The sequence below is a fragment of the Canis aureus genome, chromosome 8 (assembly GCF_053574225.1).
Source record: "Canis aureus isolate CA01 chromosome 8, VMU_Caureus_v.1.0, whole genome shotgun sequence".
Classification (NCBI taxonomy): domain Eukaryota; kingdom Metazoa; phylum Chordata; class Mammalia; order Carnivora; family Canidae; genus Canis; species Canis aureus.
In genome coordinates, this window is record NC_135618.1 from 1,973,484 (window position 1) to 1,991,095 (window position 17,612).

The 17,612-nt window shown below is 37.6% G+C and overlaps 1 protein-coding gene and 1 long non-coding RNA gene across 16 annotated transcripts in view; one reads left to right on the forward strand and one right to left on the reverse strand.

Moving 5' to 3' along the window:
- LRRC7 (leucine rich repeat containing 7) overlaps positions 1-17,612 on the forward strand; it is a 495,471-nt gene that overhangs the window by 465,425 nt on the left and 12,434 nt on the right. For 7 of the 8 annotated variants that reach the window (XM_077904996.1, XM_077904999.1, XM_077904994.1 and 4 more), the window contains one exon: positions 12,771-12,845. In XM_077904996.1, the coding sequence (XP_077761122.1) occupies positions 12,771-12,845 (75 nt within the window). The remainder of the gene's footprint in view (positions 1-12,770; positions 12,846-17,612) is intronic. The other variant, XM_077904997.1, reaches the window with a different exon arrangement.
- Positions 1-17,612, reverse strand: part of LOC144318260 (uncharacterized) — a 79,127-nt gene that overhangs the window by 43,107 nt on the left and 18,408 nt on the right. For 4 of the 8 annotated variants that reach the window (XR_013384062.1, XR_013384070.1, XR_013384069.1 and 1 more), the window contains 4 exons: positions 16,453-16,537; positions 11,419-11,639; positions 5,855-6,073; positions 701-1,744 (listed from right to left, as the gene is read on the reverse strand). This is a non-coding gene — a long non-coding RNA (uncharacterized LOC144318260). Of the gene's footprint in view, positions 1-700; positions 1,745-5,854; positions 6,074-10,894; positions 11,012-11,418; positions 11,640-16,438; positions 16,538-17,612 lie in introns of all 8 variants that reach the window. The other 4 variants (XR_013384067.1, XR_013384063.1, XR_013384068.1 and 1 more) reach the window with 4 other exon arrangements.

Below are 17,612 nucleotides of genomic sequence, written 5' to 3' on the forward strand. Positions count from 1 at the left end.
CAAACATATGGTGGTTTAGTTAAAAGTGTAGAGAGGATCTAAAGACATTGGGTTTGCCAATTATTACATGAACGTAATTCACTCACAAGGAAAGGGATTAATCTCTTGGGAATTCAGTTGCATTTCTTTAGCCCAGTGTCCCATTCTTGTAGTGGTAGCATAATATTTAGAGTAGAACCCAGTGCCCAAAGTAACCAAAAATGCTAAACAGTAAGAAAGTGAAAAGGAACTTAAAAAAATACCCCTCTCTCCAATACTGAAAAACACGCTGCTTTTTCATAAGTTGGCTAATTCACAGCTGAGAGTGAGGAGAACCAAATTAAACAGATCTTTACATTCAACAGCTATTACCTGAGTCAGAGGTGGGTGCTTTTTGAGGAGTCCTAGTCAAGCAAAAGCTAAATTTTAATATGATACGTATTCTCTTCCAATAAACACCTCATGGATTAGAAGTATTCTCAAAAACCACACTATAGGGGATCCCTGGGTGGCTCAGCGGTTTAGCGCCTGCCTTTGGCCCAGGGCACGATCCTGGAGACCCTGGATTGAGTCCCATGTCGGGCTCCCGGCATGGAGCCTGCTTCTCCCTCCTCCTGTGTGTGTGTGTGTGTCTCTCTCTCTCTCTCTCTCTCTGTCTATCATAAAATAAATAAATAAAACTTAAAAAAATTTAAAAACCACACTATATTATTTTACTTACTGCTCATGAATGTCTGAATCCTTTGCAGTATCAGTCAAAATTCTAAGTATCCAAGATACCTGAATGTCTCTGAGACATTGAGGATTTCACATATAAGGTAAACAGTAGATTTATTCCATCCTCTTTATTACGATTGATGAGAGCTGTTGTTTCAGCCAACTGCCAAGGACCATCGTGAGATAGAATCCAAAGTGATTACCTGCTATCGAGTTGGACAGAGAAAACATGCAGTGTCAAGTAGTCACCCCAAAAGCCTGGGAATATGGGCTGGGAATATGGGAATGGGGCAAAAGTGAGCTCTCTTGTTCAGTCTGACAGAAGTTCCCATTTAAAACCTGAGGTAGCATGAGTTTACGCAGAAAATACTTAAGACAGTCTGAAAGTTAACTGAGGCTTTAGGGGGAATTCAGGACTGAGCCAGACATGGGGACTGTTTTGTACTGGACGTTGACAGCTTCTAACAGCACCTGGTCTTACAAACTTAACTCCTCTCAAAGACCTCAAGTTTGTCCCAATCAAATATGGTGTCCTGGGGCTAAATGGGCAGAGCACGGTCAGTCCCGCAGCTCACGTCACTGTCAGAACAAGGTTTAATGATTGAACAGACCAGTTCACTTATCATGCAGTTCATTATTTGGGGCTCACCTCCAGGTTACAACTGCTTTTACGTACTTGGAAAGGGAAAAGTGTAGAAAACCAGATGAAAAATGGTCCCACATAATGCCTGCCTCTGCCCTCCCAGGGAAGTGGGTGGAAGCCATGATCTGGTCTATTATCATAGGGAAACATTGCTGTCAGGAGACCCATACACTGCGGAGAGATGAAAGATTTTGATCTAACAAATCTGATGATAATAATAGTAAAAGTAATAAAAATAACAGCCTTTTATTGAGTACCTGTAATGTGCTGGTCACTCTATTTGGCTCTTTATATACATATACTTATCTGATCTTCATAACAACTTGTATTAGTTGAGTATTATTATCCCTCGTTTTGCTGAGGCCCAGAGGGGTTAATTAACTCATCCAAGGTCATTTAGGTGATCTGTGGCAGACAAGATTTGAACACAAATTGATCTGACTCTAAGTCCTTTTCTCTTAATAAGCACTATGATGCATGCCTCTATCTGCAAATGCCACTTAGCAGAAGAGCCACATGATGAATTTATACCCTGTAGAGATGAAACTAATATGATATTCTAATATTGAAAGTATTACAACGTCCTCTAATTAGTCATAGTCTAGATATTTGTTTCAACAAGTCCTTGGAAGTCAGCATGTATTCTCTATTGAACCTAGATAATTAGACGCAGACTGTACACAGTGGATTACTAAGCAATTATATATAGCTTTTAGACTAAGGTATCATGATAGTGGTGATTCTGCCAGTGGAACAAACCACAATAATCTTGGCCTATTTTTGAATGTTCATGGGATAATAACTCGTGTTGGCAAAATTCACATAATTGACCAATACAATTTCCACTGAAAATTGTTGTTAGAAAGAAGAGACTGGATTAAATGGATGACTGATACCACGTTGTTGTAGTGTCTTCATAAGTCATAAGACCCTGAAGATGAGTGGGTTTTTAATGATGCATTCTCATAGCTCATCGTTCAGGGGTTGATATCCCTCCTTGCCTCATTTAAGGAGGAAAGACTAAGCTCCTAAAGTTAAAAGATATTTAAGAAAACTCATAGCCCCTTTCTCTATATGCTCTGAAAGCATAGTACTGAAGAGTCCCATGAAGAGCATCTGGTCGTAGCATCAAAACGGAAGCTATGTTACCGGTATCCCCAAAACACTTGACATCAGGACGTATACATATTGGGGCATTGGAACCAAGCAATCACTCATTCTCCACAGTTTTAGCATAATAACCACGTTAAGCAGATGTCACAGAGCCTACCCATATTTCCACTGATTTGGGCAATCTGCATGTAGACACAGAAATGGTAGGAGGAAGAAATCCATGTTCTTAAAATGTTTAAATATCTTAAACATTGGTACAGGTAAAATCCCAAGCCCAGAGTCATGGCAAATATAAAATATAATCTTCAATAAACCCTACATAAATATCCTGGAATTTAGAGCATTGTACTATACTTCATCCTGACTTCTAAAAGACTGGCTCCAGATGCCGAAACAGCCAGCAACAGGGCCTAAACACTTTTACACCCTTCCCTCCTCACCTAGAAAAACAATGGAACATTTTTTTCTTTGTGTGGAGCTGGGTATTGCATCAAATAAAAAATGTTATATGATTAATGTTAAGAGAAGAAGGATTAGAGGTGCAGAATTGAAGCATTTACTTGATATCTTACTCAGGAATAATAACACCCGGAGGAAAACACTTGGCAGTGGCAAGTTAGAAGATGCACAAAAATGATTTTCCAGGTTTGCTCAGCCTCACGGCACTGGGTGATTCATAAACAAAAGTTGCAGGAGATTTGCTCTTGACTTATGAGAAAGGCACATGCTGTATGCCTACTTCTTGTCATATATTCTTCATGGATATAAAAATCAAGAATAGCAAACACATATGTCTAGAACTCCGCACAGCATACGATTTACATTCACTGCATAAATATGAAACTGCGTATATTTCCTTTATTTTGTACAACTACTAGACACATATGATTTACTTTCTATATTTCTAAAATAATTTTGTAATATAACTTATATATCTACCCCCTCCTTAATTCTACTTCAAGTGATTTTGTAATGCAAAGTAATTTGGAGAATCTATGAATTATGTGAGAATAACATTCAGGAGCAAAGGATAGCGATAATACTCTTTATTTACATACTGCATTTTGGACTAAACATAGGAAGGGTGTTAAAAAAATTTTTTTAGATATAAAACTAAATTTTCATTTTATTTATTTTTTTAAGATTTTATTTATTTACTCATTCATGAGAAACAGAAAGAGAGAGGCAGAGATAGGCAGAGGGAGAAGCAGGCTCCATATAGGTAGCCCAACGTGGGACTAGATCCCGGGTCTCCAGGATCAAGGCGGTGCTAAACTGCTGAGCCACCCAGGCTGCCCATAAATTTTCATTTTAAAAATTGTTTGTAGATTTTCTTTTTTAGGGGGTGGGGGTGAGGTAGGAAAGGGGCAGAAGAAGAGAGACAGAGAGACAGAGAGACAGAGAATCTTAAGCAGGCTCCACACCCAGCACAGAGCCTGACACAGGGCTTCATCTCACAACCCTGAGACCATAACCTGAGCCAAAACCAAGAGTTGGACACAACCTTTTGAGCCACCCAAATGCCCTTAGATATAAAACTAATTTTTAAAAAATAAGTACCAAGCATAAATTGTTTTAAAGCATAATTGATTATTTCAGCTGCATCTTAGTCAAATTGTAATTTGAGGTTCAGAATGCCACTTTGAGGACATTAAAAGTGAGATTTTTAAAAAATAAAAAGTATATTTTTTCATATTCTGTTCTTTGTGTCAAAAAAAATCTTGAGAATCTATTTAGAAATATTGATAGAAATGTACTCCTCATAATCTTCTGTCAATAAGATTCCCACAGGGGGGCACCTGGGGAGCTCAGCGGTTGAGCATCCGCCTTCAGCTCAGGGCGTGACCCCGAGATTGAGTCCCGCATCGGGCCCCCCGCAGGGAGCCTGCTTCTCCCTCTGCCTGTGTCTCTGCCTCTCTCTGTGTGTCTCATGAATAAATGGATAAAATCTTAAAAAAAAAAAAAAAACACGATTCCCACAGGTATTCCACTTACATGAGACTTTTTTAAAAGGCATGGCACTGTGCTTTAGACAGTTGGATAATGCAGCTTCCAGACATTATAATATAAAGAAGACAAGACATGGACTCAGCTTATAAAAGAATATAATAAAACTCAACACAAGCTTGGTTCTTCACAAAAAAAAAAAAAAAAATCACTGGGGCATACATGTGAAAAATATAAGGCAATGAAAAAGCACCATTTGAAATAAGAACACCGGGATCCCTGGGTGGCGCAGCGGTTGGGCGCCTGCCTTTGGCCCAGGGCGCGATCCTGGAGACCCGGGATCGAATCCCACGTCGGGCTCCCGGTGCATGGAGCCTGCTTCTCCCTCTGCCTGTGTCTCTGCCTCTCTCTCTTTTTCTCTCTCTGTGACTATCATAAATAAATAAAAATTAAAAAAAAAAATGAAAAAAGAACACCAACTGAAATGTTTTAATTAACAATATATTTAGAAAATCACTGGAATTAAGTTGCTATCACTGTGTGATATTTTATAACAATCAGTAAAATACTGTTCAATAAATTGAAGCCCAAGTACACGGCTACTGTATTAGCAACTACATTAGTCTGCTAGAGTTACACATTATTTATGTTCCATCTGCTGCATCATTTTAGCCATTTGGCATGGAACAAAGTGAGTAAAATAAGCAGGGAGAAAATATGGGAAAAGATTTAGAGACTTTTAAGTTTGTTGACATTTACTGAAAAAGCACTAGTCACTTCTCAGTCAAAATACGAAAGCACTTAAAATTAATTCATAAATAGTTCCTTACATAATGACTAACAAGAATTGACAAGCCCATCAATGAAGGAAAGTTCATTACTGAGGGTCAAAAAGATCTTGGGGAAGTGTGAAACCTTTTTTCATTTATGAAGTTACTACTACATGATTTAAGTGGTATTCCAGGGGCCGCGTAGTATTCCTACTTTCTTGCTTGAAAAGTGTATAATCCAAAGTCTATAAACCAACTAGAATTCTTGGAAATATGAGAAATAAGACAAAAATAAATAAATAAAAAGGAATAGCTACGCGGTCTCTGCCTATAGCAATATTTTCTAAATTTTTTTTATCCACGTAACATTTGAGATATATGTCAATAATTTGTATTTAATAATAGTATCATCCACTTTTCCTCCGTTCCACCCCCTAAGTTATTCCGTACTGACTCTGGCCTCCAAAGAATCACTGGAAAGCAAAATATAGACTCTGCATATCCGTACCAAGCAAGAAGATACCGCAGAGCTCTAATTTTTGTAGTTTGTACTTGTGTAAAGTCAGTTCCCCTAGGTACAAAGCTCGAGCTGGGGATTGTTGTGCAAGTAGTTAACTGAAGAAGTGCTCTCGGGTGAAACCTAAAAGGAGTGATGGGTGCAAGGTAGGGCAGGGGAGAAACTGACCAGAGATGCGGAAGGCCTGGTGCAGAGTGCTCGGGTGATGGACGGTACCAGGGCGGTGTCACCTTGAAGAGGGCAACAGTCCTTTGCACCCCGGTGTCATGTTGGCTGTAGGACACCCCCAGGGAGGAGGGTATAACCTTCCAAGCCTTTCATAGTAAGTAGGCTCCCAGCTGAGGGTCATTTTCAAGAGAAGTGTCCGATGTGAGCCATTGGCAATACCTGTAGGATACGAGCACCAATTTGGTAAAGGGAATCTGGGCGGGTCCGCAAAAGCATCCAGCACATTATTATGAACACAATAGGGTTTCCTTTCCATCTTTCAGACTGAAAGCACTTTAGTCCTAGACATTCCAATATGCTTGCATCTATGCTTGCACTGCCCTAGGACCTGCATGCTTTCAACCATGGGATCTGAGAAATTGCCAAAGCACCTGGTTCTTCAGTATGGACCCTGAAGTCGACTCTGTTAGACTTTTCACAGTGAGACCCCTTTAAATCAGCTTTTAAATCCTTGTAATTTTTCTGGTTAATATTTTTCGTAAAAAAAAGGGGGGGGCACTGCTATATTATAAGAACATAGTCCTAGTTTCTGTAAGAGATAATAACCACCAATTGAACCAAATCTGTGTTCCTTGGTAGCAAAAGAAAAGGTTTGCAAAACTAGATCAGAAGGAGGAGGGAAGTTTGGCGTCAACACCCTTAGGTGGGGCGGAGCAGGGGGCCGGGGTGGAGGGGGGCGGGGGGGGGGGGAACCAGGTAACAAGAGATAAGATCATAGGAATCTAACACAAGTGAAAAAAGAAAACCAAATAACTACAAAACACTTTTATTGTGTCATGTTTCTCTTTTTTTTTTTTTTTTTCATGTTTCTCTTTTGAGTGTGTGAAGAAATCATGTAAAACTCAAAGAGCTGATTCTTAAATTTTGTAAATTCTCCCTTAGAATTCTTCTAATAGATTGGGGGAAAGCCACAGACAGATGAGGACAGATTTCCAAGAGAGACTAAGACAGGTTAACCTGAAAGTTGTAGAACTATGCCAGAAAATTAGACTCATAGGTCAGAATTCACAGTGTGTTATATTTTTAAATAAAAGATTAGCTTATATTCAGGCCATGTGCCTTCTGGGCATCGAGCACGGCCTCCCGACCTCCTGAGTTCACTGCCACCTCTGAGCAGAGCGTCTAGCGTGGTCCAACTATACAATGATGTGTTTTTGCTACTAAATAAAACCACAACTTAAGTCTAAAGGGATCATAGTTTGACTGAATATAGCTTCCAACAAAATAATTTTTCACTGCAAAAACCTTATTTTAGCAAAAGTGGCAAAGTTTTCACTGAATTCTTCACTTTTCAGTTCATTATTTTGAAATAGTGTCAAAAATTATGCCATTGAGGAGGCTTTGGGGAACCCTGCCGTGATGATAATCAGAAAGCTGATTACCAATACCAGTTTAGGAATTGCTACAAAGAAGAATCCACAGCCACCTACAGTCCCCCCACTCCTGTTTCTAATAGTTTTTACTATTTTAGGCTATATCTGAAGCTGAAAAGAAAACCCATGGGGGGCTCTGACACAATCAGTAAACTGTATGAAGCTCAGCAATCCAAATATTCACTCCCAGTCAAGGTGGCACAGTAAAGATAGGCTCTAAAGAATCCGTGAAATAAAAGAAATGAAAAGATTTTTTTAAAATTTTTTCCAAAGAGCCAAAAATCTGAAAAGACAATACGGAAGGAGTATGATCATTTACCTTTAAAAGAAAATATGAAAATCAAATGAAAAACATCTCTTTTTTTAGTCTCAAGAATTTCACTAATAAATGAACAGGAAGCCAAGGCACTTTCAGTCACAATGAACAGACATCCTGGAGATGTTTCACGATTAGTTAGTAACTGGGACCCGGGAGCAATTAACAACAGGAAAATTATAATTATAAAGTAACCAAAGTCAGACATAATTTTAACCCTGACACTCAAATTTCCCCCAAAAAAGAGTAGTGCATCATGATCAGCATGAAACTATAAAAAATATTCTAGTAGTCAATGTGTCATTTCCTACAGGAATCTCAAATAAAAGGGAAGAAAGTAGCTTACTTTTGGGATGCTTTTGGCAAGTCAGAAATGCAGTATCTTGAAAACTATATAAATATATTTATATATTTACTTATTAAACATATATAGTGTGTGTATACTTATTTATTGTCTATATTGGTATACATAATCTATATTTTTCAAAAATTTGGCTACTAAACAAACCTTTAAAATGCCCTAAAAGAAGGATGCAAGCCTAAAGGGCAAACGATGTAGACTTCGTCCACTAGGACCATCTCCATTATATTGCCACTGGGGTATCTGCAATCGTGTAGTCATTTCCTATAGGTTTTACCAGTCTCCTTGTCACTCCAATGAACTTTTAATACGTTTTTTTAGGAATGCGGCCAAGTGATTTCTTTGTTGATGTTTACTTTAAAATGTGTGAGAATTTAATGAATAAATAAACACACTATACATATGTTTATATATGCTTATTCCTTTAAACATCCTTTAAACATTTATGTTTATTCCTTTAAACATTCCTTTAAACATCTACGCACAGAAGTGCACAAGACCTCTGTGCAATTTTAGAGGACTTTGGTCAATTGTCTTTTGAGGCTCAAATTTCCTAGCTTCTAAATGATTCTTTCTGTTCCTGTCCTGTGAATTTAACATTTCATTGTTTTGTCAGCTAAGACTCGTTAATACACAGAAGCTCATGCTCACTGCCGAGGCCCCTTCTCTCCGTCTCTCTCCCTCCCCACTCTCCGCTAGTTTCTAACGGCCATGTGGTAAATCCTCTTCTTGTGCCACATATCGACTCCTCGGTTATTAAGGTAGCAAATTGTTCAAAGCCAAAGATTTGACACTCAGTAATTAGTCTGAAAATATTTTGTGATCAAAAAAAAAAAAATTTCATGATCACACTTCTGATTCCCAGAGAAGGGAACTACTGATGATACCTTTATCCTTGATGTGTCGAGTCTTCCACTAATCATGGGAGTCAAGTCAATTCTACGAGCCACAACACAGCTTCAGATTAATTTTGCCCAACCCATGAAAACAAAAAATTATTTGCATACTTTTGGCAAAAAAAGAAACAAAACAATAACCTTTAAAATCTCTTGAGTTTATAACTGGGTTTGCTTTTTATGAGTCAGTTTTCCCTCCAGAAACCCTTTTTGAACTTTCGTAATTATATGAAAGCATAAGGTACTATATTTTATGATATTTAATGAATGTGTTCTGAATCGTAATGATAAGAGTATGCAATTTTTGTTTGAGATATGGCCTTCCTAGAAACCAATTTCTTAGCATCAGCTCCAGCCAAGATTTTTCAGAATTTTAAAGAAAAGCATATTTCAGAAATTGAAGTCGCAGTTCCCTTAAGACAAGTTCTATTTTGGGGCCTACATTCACAATAGCTGAGTCTGTCAGAGCCATTCACCTTCATCATTAAAAAGCTATATAAAGTTCCTTTCTCCTCTAACGTGAGAATGTTAAATGTTGGCCTTGTAGACTTTCTGAGTCCATTAAAGTTTATGTCCAGAGGTGGATAGACTAGGTAACCTGTAAAGACAAGGTCAGATCTTAACACTATGAAAAACCTCCCATACTCGCCACTTTTCAAAATCACTTGTGAAAAGTTAAACTTTTTTTAGAAAATCTATTCTGGATACTTTTAGAAAAAAAAAAAAAAAAGACATTAATGACTTGCATAAGGGCTGGTTTTTTAAAAATGGGGAAGAAAAATGACAACAGGTCATGCCCGTTAGCAGCTCCTGTCCAGCTGTCTCCAGATAGGCTTTGGCTCCGACGTGCGTGGGTCCCTCTGTGGTGGGACGCTCTCTGGAGGTGGTGCGAGGGGACAACCGTCGCGCTGAGCATGGGATGGCAGACGTTAGAAAAACATGCTCAGAGATGCCATAAGCCAGGGGCAGCTGTTATGAAAAAGAGCTAGTGCTCCTGACTTGGAGCCACCAAAGCAAGTAGGCCCTGAACGTTCCTAAGAACCATCAGCAGGCCCTCTCGTTGGGACCCGTGTCCACAGCTGACAGTGAACAACGATCGGAGCCATTGTCCCTGAGAGCCGCCACTAGAAAACCACAAGTGAGACAGGACTTCCCAGCCCTCCTCCCGCCCTCTGCCCTAGAGGACACGCGGACCCTCTGCTCTGCTGGGCACTCCAGAGAACCTCTGGTGCTGTTGGAGACTCAGGAACTCTCATCTGGGATTTACTGGTTATAAAGCCCTTGGGGTGTCACTCAGTTGTCACACTCTAACACTCGTGGAGGCTACGGTGCGTGCCTGCACGGGTCTAGGTGTCTGTAGATTCGCTCCATCTCATAACCGTGAGGTGTGTGCCCCGCTGCGCCCATGCTGCAGGGGAGGGAAAGTTAACCACACCAAAGCTACTTAGCGTGCCCAGGTTCTCAATAGGACGCAGGCTAACCCCAGGGCTGTGCTCCTACTTCTTACACTGTGGGGAAGGCAGGAGAAAAGGGTCCCCCAAAGATAGCCACCTCCTAATGTCTAGGACCTGTTAATGTGCTCCATCACACAGCAAAAGGGACTTGGCAGGGGGGTGTCAATTATGCACTTTGAGGTAAGGAGGTTGTTCTCCCGGGTCCAGGGGGGCCCAGTCTAACCACCTAGGGCCTTAGAAACGGAGACTCCGCTTGCTGTGGTTGGAGGGAGGTGTGACGACAGAAAAGTGGTCCAAGAGGTGCCCCTTTGGTGGCTCCAAAGGTGGAAAACGGGGACTAGAGGCCCCTGGGGGCTCCGCCGGGGAAAGCGCCTGCCTCGGCTCAGGTCATGACCTCAGGAGGTCCTGGGATGAGCCCCACGTTGGGCTCTCTGCTCGGCGGGGAGCCTGCTCCTCCCTCTCCTCCACTTCGCCTGCTCCTGCTCGCTCTTACTCTCTTGCCCGCTCTCTGTTAAATACGGTGCTTAAAAAAAAAAAAAGAAGGAAAGGAAAAAGGAGCCTATGTGCCAGCAGCGCGGACCTCAGCTAGAAGCTGGAAGGGGCAGGCTGTCCTGTAGGGATTCCAGAGGATGACCCCGGGGGTGGGGGACCGTCCTCCCCAGGTGACCAGCTCTGCCCTCCCGCTGGAGTTAAGCACCTGCACAACCGAACAGACGAAAGTAATGAGCTGAGCATCAGTCTAGTGAATAGTGACACTGTTCACTTAGAACATTTTTTAAGTTTTTGTTACTATTTTCTTAATTACATAAGCAGTACATGATCATTGCAGAAAAATTAGAAAAGAGAGACAAATAAAAGGGGGAAAATACATATACATATATGAAGTCTCATCACCCAGTACAACCACTGTTAACGTTTAGGAATATATCCCTCCAGATGTTTTCCCACACAAATATACATATAAACATTTCAGCAAAAATAATGTCATAGCATAATAACAGCATCCCACAGTATAATGTTTTATGCCCCGCTTATTTCCCTAAGGACTAGTGTACTTCCATAGCTGCCATCTAGGACTTCACTTTTACAGACCACATATCATACCTTTGTATAAATTTACTGGAACGTAGTTCATCAGTTCTGTTATTAGACTTTTAGATGTGGTTTATGACTTTTATCATTACAAATAATACTATGATGAACGTGTGAGGAAATGAATGTTGCAACTTGTCAAGTTACTTCCTTAAGAAAAGTTCTAGAAGTTGAATTGTTGGTTAAAAGTTACACAGCTTTCCAAGGATTCTGATAGCTGTCTGTAGTTTCATCTTTAAATGGAAAGGAAAACAGATTAAAATCAGAAAGATAAAAATCATTCAACAGTTTTAAATTAATAACCTTCATAAAGATCTGAAATATTAAATGATAACACTCATAGAAGTATTTCAACTAGGGCCTTTTTGTTAAACCATTCACACACACATAAAGTTAGTGGATTTAAGTGAGAGTCAAATCCACAAATCAACAAATAACAAATGTTAAATCGACAAATAAGAGGACTTCCTAAATTACAGGCAATGACATCACAATATTACCTTCTATTAATACTTCTTGGGGACTAAAAAATAATATTGAGTTATTGAAATGCTACTGAAATAGCCTCTTTATTTTTAACATATATTTTATATGAATTATTTATATTTTTAATGTTTTAATAATGGTTGATTTCTTGACTTTTATCTACTATAAGCTCACTGAAGCCAAAAATGACATTCTGTATAACTCTATAACACTAGCAATCAAGGCCTAGCATATGGTAGGCATTCAATAAATGCTTGCTTTATATACATGATTAACAAAATTAATTTGACTTTTTTATAAACTAAATCAGTTTGGGGATTTTGTAACTACGTTGGCAGAAATTTTGTGTTTAAAATGCATATTGGAATTTTCTTGTGTTTAATTTGTTCACATGCATTTTATATTAAAATTTCAAGTAACATACAAAGTAATACTAATTAAGATAAACCAGTATTTATTTGTAATTCTGATAAGGTTTTTAAAGTGTATTCTGAATTTACAATCTGTCAAATAGAAGAAGTTTTCAATAAAGAAAAACTTAAGAGTGATTTCTGAATTATATGAAAGATGGTTTAGTATCATATTTCAAATTATTTAAGAAAGAAATTAAGACTCTGCCATGAGATTAATTTATAAATCATAGGTGCCCCTTAAATCAAGATCAGCTTTTGTTATGCAGGTAAAGATGTTGCTTTTCTTACATTTGACTTAAAAAATGGTGCCTTTTTTTAAAAATACTTTGATAATCTTTGAACCTTACATGTATAAAATGTTTTTAGTCTGTTTTCATTGTTTTCTATGTGAATGAATAAATTTTTGACTAGGCCTAGTTCTTGATAATACAATCAATCCTAACCTCTGTTACTTCTGACTTATAGGGTATCTTTGTTACTAGGGTTCAGCCTGATGGACCAGCATCCAACCTGCTGCAGCCTGGTGATAAGATCCTTCAGGTAAGAGAGATAAAAAGCACTGCTTTCAAATGCCACATTAGAACAAATACGTAACCGTGTTATTACGTCAAGGGACGTGAATTAAATGACTGGCAATAAGTTCTTTTCACATTTCTTATTTGCGTTTATGTGGGGGCAAAGGGTTGAGAGGAAAGTCAGAAACAAATTCAATCTGATATAATTCTACATATTCCAGTAAATACTGGAATGCCAAATGGCACATGGTAGATATTCTGCATCCTTTTGCTTCTGTGACTAGTGTTATTTGGTGATATAAAAAGAATTGAAATGTATAAGAATCTATGCATCGCTATCAAGTATATGTAAGAGCAGTGAAGTACTGAAATAGGACATCTGTGAAATAGGATATTTAATTTCTTAACAGTAAGCTTATTACTGTTTGACTACTGTAAAGTGTGTGGTTATATCTCCCTACACCCCCCTTCTCAGATACTTGAACAAAAGTTTAACTATATATAAGGTAACTTATTAAAACGTACTATCTGATGGAAAGGACACTTTCTCTAACTTAAAGTTCTGTATAACAGAAATGGGTCACTCAGCTCTGAAGAGATCTTCTATCTTTTATTTACCGAACACCTTCAAAAAGTTCTAGAGAAGTGGAAACCCTAGATAACGGTATATACATATATTTATATATACATCACAAATGTAGCATTAATATTTTATTCTCAGAAATACTTAAAACTAGCAAGATCCTGAAAACTCGAGTTTTCAAAAATGATAATTCTCCGAAGACCATGGGTTGCTGGAACCCATAACAATGTCCACAGTAGAAATAGCATCGAACAGGTTTGAGTCCACTCCATGCAGGCAGAAGACCAAGCCAGCAGTTAATCTTTAGAGTTAAAATATTGAAACAAAAAAGACACAAAATAATCTAAATTTATTTTTACCATTTGTTATGGAAGTTCTATATATTTTATTTCCTAAGTAGCCCTTTGATCTTAAGCATTTTATATCATGCCTATGGTCCTCATAATTGTTATGTGTAAAATGAACTGTGGTTTATATTATATCTGACATCCCCTCATCTTAAAAATTCAACTATTCAATAATTTTATAAATTTCCATGAAAGGCCAAGAGTAAACTAACAATGTAATTCCCTAACAGTAAATGCTGCTGTTTAGCAAAGGAAATGGCTAGTTTTTTCCTCTACTGAATTTCAAAGAAATGATTTTGAATTTCTGAGTCTTAGAAAAAAAATGTAGCCAGCTAATCTCAGATCTCTGATCTATCTGAATTCTATGCCAGTTAGAGAAGCCTTCCATAGCTTGAGACAAGGTTGGGAGTTGCCCTCATCCATGACACAGGTAGCAAAAGAAAGATTTTTCTCTCTGGATTCAGAAAAAATATATCTAGATGTAGATATTTGTTACACATGTTAAAATGTTATATATCTGTAGACAGGTGAGAGATGACAGATGTTAGATAGATAGATAGATAGATAGATAGATAGATAGATAGATAGATAGACAGACAATCAGTTTAGATGAATACAGATATCCTGCAGAAAGGAAATGAGAATTCAGTTAGTGCGTATTCGCAGGATTAAAACACTTTTCTGGCTGGGCCGTTCTAGGATTATATGTGGGGACATGAGGGTTGAGTATTTCTAGTCCCTAAGAGGTATACAGACACAGCAATCCTGAATGCAAGAAGTAGGAAGGAATGATAAACCGAATCAGCTAAAAGCCACAAATCTGAAGAAGAGCTGCACCTGGGTTGGCTCTTCTCTTCACAAATGACCGTGAAAAACATAACATTTTATTTTTGCTCTAGACTCATTTGCATCTAGTACAATAAAATCAAAGTCCATTTTCAGCAAAATAAAAATGCACAGACAACCTAAGCAAATGAATTACTATATTCGCAGTTCTACTTATACTAGTTAAAAAGCACAAGTGGCAATATACTTTCTGAAAGAGATAAGAATGGCTAATTCTAAACTGAAATCATTGCCAGCATTAGATGCTAAAAGGGCAGATTATATTTCTGTCTCCTTATAACACTACTGGCTCTTTGTTTAAAGAATAATGGAAAAAAATTAGTTATCTCTCATTTAGAAAATCCTTAAAATATGTCCTTCCTGGAGCAAATTTATTGACAAGTCTTTATGACAATGTAACAGCCTAGAAAATAAAAGTAAAGGAACAAAGAAATAAACAAATGAACAACAACAACAAAAACAATGAATGAGCCTAAGCGATGGCAATTATTGGGTTTGATGTAACCCAAAAGCAAATAGCAGAAGAGACATTGAATAGCAAAAAAGACATATCTTTCCCAAATCTCCTCCAAACCCTAAATTTATTATAGAAGAGCTGTCTCTTTCTTTGTCTATAACTCTTTTCATCCATTACTCTCTTCTTATTCTGTTATGGGATCATGCACTTGTTATTGGAATTACATAAAGAAGTGTGCATTAAGAGATTATCTTAATTAATGTTAATGTTTCTGTCATTTTACTATTCATTTTCCCAGAATAAATACACTATAATCAATGAACATACCCAAGTGACCTACTGTGTTTAGTGAGTTATATAGCTGTAGGACCCTGTGGATGAGGAGCTAGCTCCATGCTGGGAGAACCGATACTTCCCAACCTCACCCTCCTCCTCCTCCATAAAGTCAAATATACAGGAGTGAGAGAGAACAAGTGAAAGCACATGCATTATTTTTTTAAAAAAAGGTTATTAGATTGAGCCATCTGAATTTGCCAATATTTGACCATTTCTGAATATTAATTTCATTGGCTTTACATCATAGTTTCTTTTTTGTAATGTTCTTTCCAGTTAAAAATAAAAATCTATCTAATTTATTACACATTTTAAATTCAAAATATATTAAAATACAGAAAATCCATTAATTTTACTCTGTTGAAAAGATGAATAGACTGAAAAAAAAGAATATATCATACTTGATAGTTAACGTGGTTCACAGTCATAGCCTGAGGCTCATTTTTAAGTATATTACCTAATATATTACATACTATATATATATAAGTATAATACTCTATTATATCACTGTAGTCAAACCTTATCCTTTTCATTTACCTTCCTACCCCCTTCCCCAGATAGGAGCCTCACTTTGACAGAAGAAGAGAAAATAAATAATTTATAGATATTTATTAACCACATCCAAGTTTTACCAGTTATCAAAACAGATTTTTGTCATATAAACTATACTAATATGATACCTAATTGAAGATTATTTCATAGTCTCTTCTACCATACTACAATTTTAAGGCCAAGAATTTGAGAAAAATGTTTAGACTTCCCAAAAGCATAAATGAAATAGCCATGGATGCCTGAACCTACCGTATACAGATACCCAGTGCTGTGTCTGTATCTGACCGGGAGATCAAACCCTCCTTGCCTGAATGGAAGCTGTACATGTCTTTGAATGACCGGGAGGCATCGTTCACTGCTAACAGTTTATCTTACTTATCTAAAGCTTATTTCTTCAATAACCTCAAAGCAAAGTGCCTCTGAGAAGTCATAATGAATGTCACAAAGTCCATGCACTAAATTTCATGACTTTTGCTCATAAGAAAGGCTTTATTTCATACTTGGAATCTTGTACCTAGCTTTCCAGACCACCAAGGGGAAAGCCTCTGGATCCAGGCACACAGCCGGAAGCAAGAAGTTACAGTTGGCAGCTTCATGGTCTGGGAAGAGAAAAACTTCTTTTAACAGAACAAAACTCAAAGAGCACAGCAGAGTCATTCAGTATAGACTCCACAGTGTTTCCCAAGAGCATCCCTTATGATGTCTTTTTTTAAAGAATTCCTTAGTCAAAGAAGTTTCAGAGCCACCTCAGACTCTATCCCTTGTTTTAGGATTTCACAATGTATCAAGCATTTCAGAACCTAAGAAATCTTACAAATGTATATGTCCCAAACATATTTGACCATACAGCTCTCTTTACCAACAACATCCATTAACTACCTCCACAGAACACACTGTGGGAAATGTCTCTTATAGAAGCATCTAACTGGGCCCACAGCTTTATCCCACGGTGTTCATGTTCATAATTATCATCATGAGTCATTCAGAATGGGTTAGAGTATATTCATGTCTCTGAATTTTTAAAAATTTCTCCCAAAAAAAGCTACCAAAAAAAGTAGAGTGAGAAATTTTCATTATGGTTAAAATGAAGTGTTGGGACCCTTCAAAAAATAAACTTAAGCTGTTGAAACTTCACTAAAGCATTTCCCAGCAAGGTCAAATGAGTTGATGCTTTACGTTAGCTGATCTTAGGAGGTGGTTGAAAATGAAAAACATCAGAGAGGTTGGTCAAATGAGTTGATGCTTTACTTTAGCTGATCTTAGGAGGTGGCTGAAAATGAAAAACATCAGAGAGGTTGGAGGAAAAGTGGGGCAGAGGGGTCAGTAATCATATAATTCTTAATGTTCAGGGAAATTATTGTTTTTAATAAGACATTTAAAGAATGAGATTTTTAAATACAATTTAATTAGAAGACAACAATAATTTTCACAAATGTGTATGGCTTCATATGCCAGAGTTTCACCGCATATCTTATTCAATTTATGAAGTTCAGTACAGTCAACTAATAAAAGATTGAGTAAACACACATTGCAAAGCAAAAGATAATATTCTACATAATAAGTAAAAACTGGAAAACCAATAAAAACAAGTTAAGTTTCTTAGACTGGCTCTAACTTCCATAAATTGGCTGAAATAAAAATAACAATTAACTCCTATATGGTGTCATTTATATC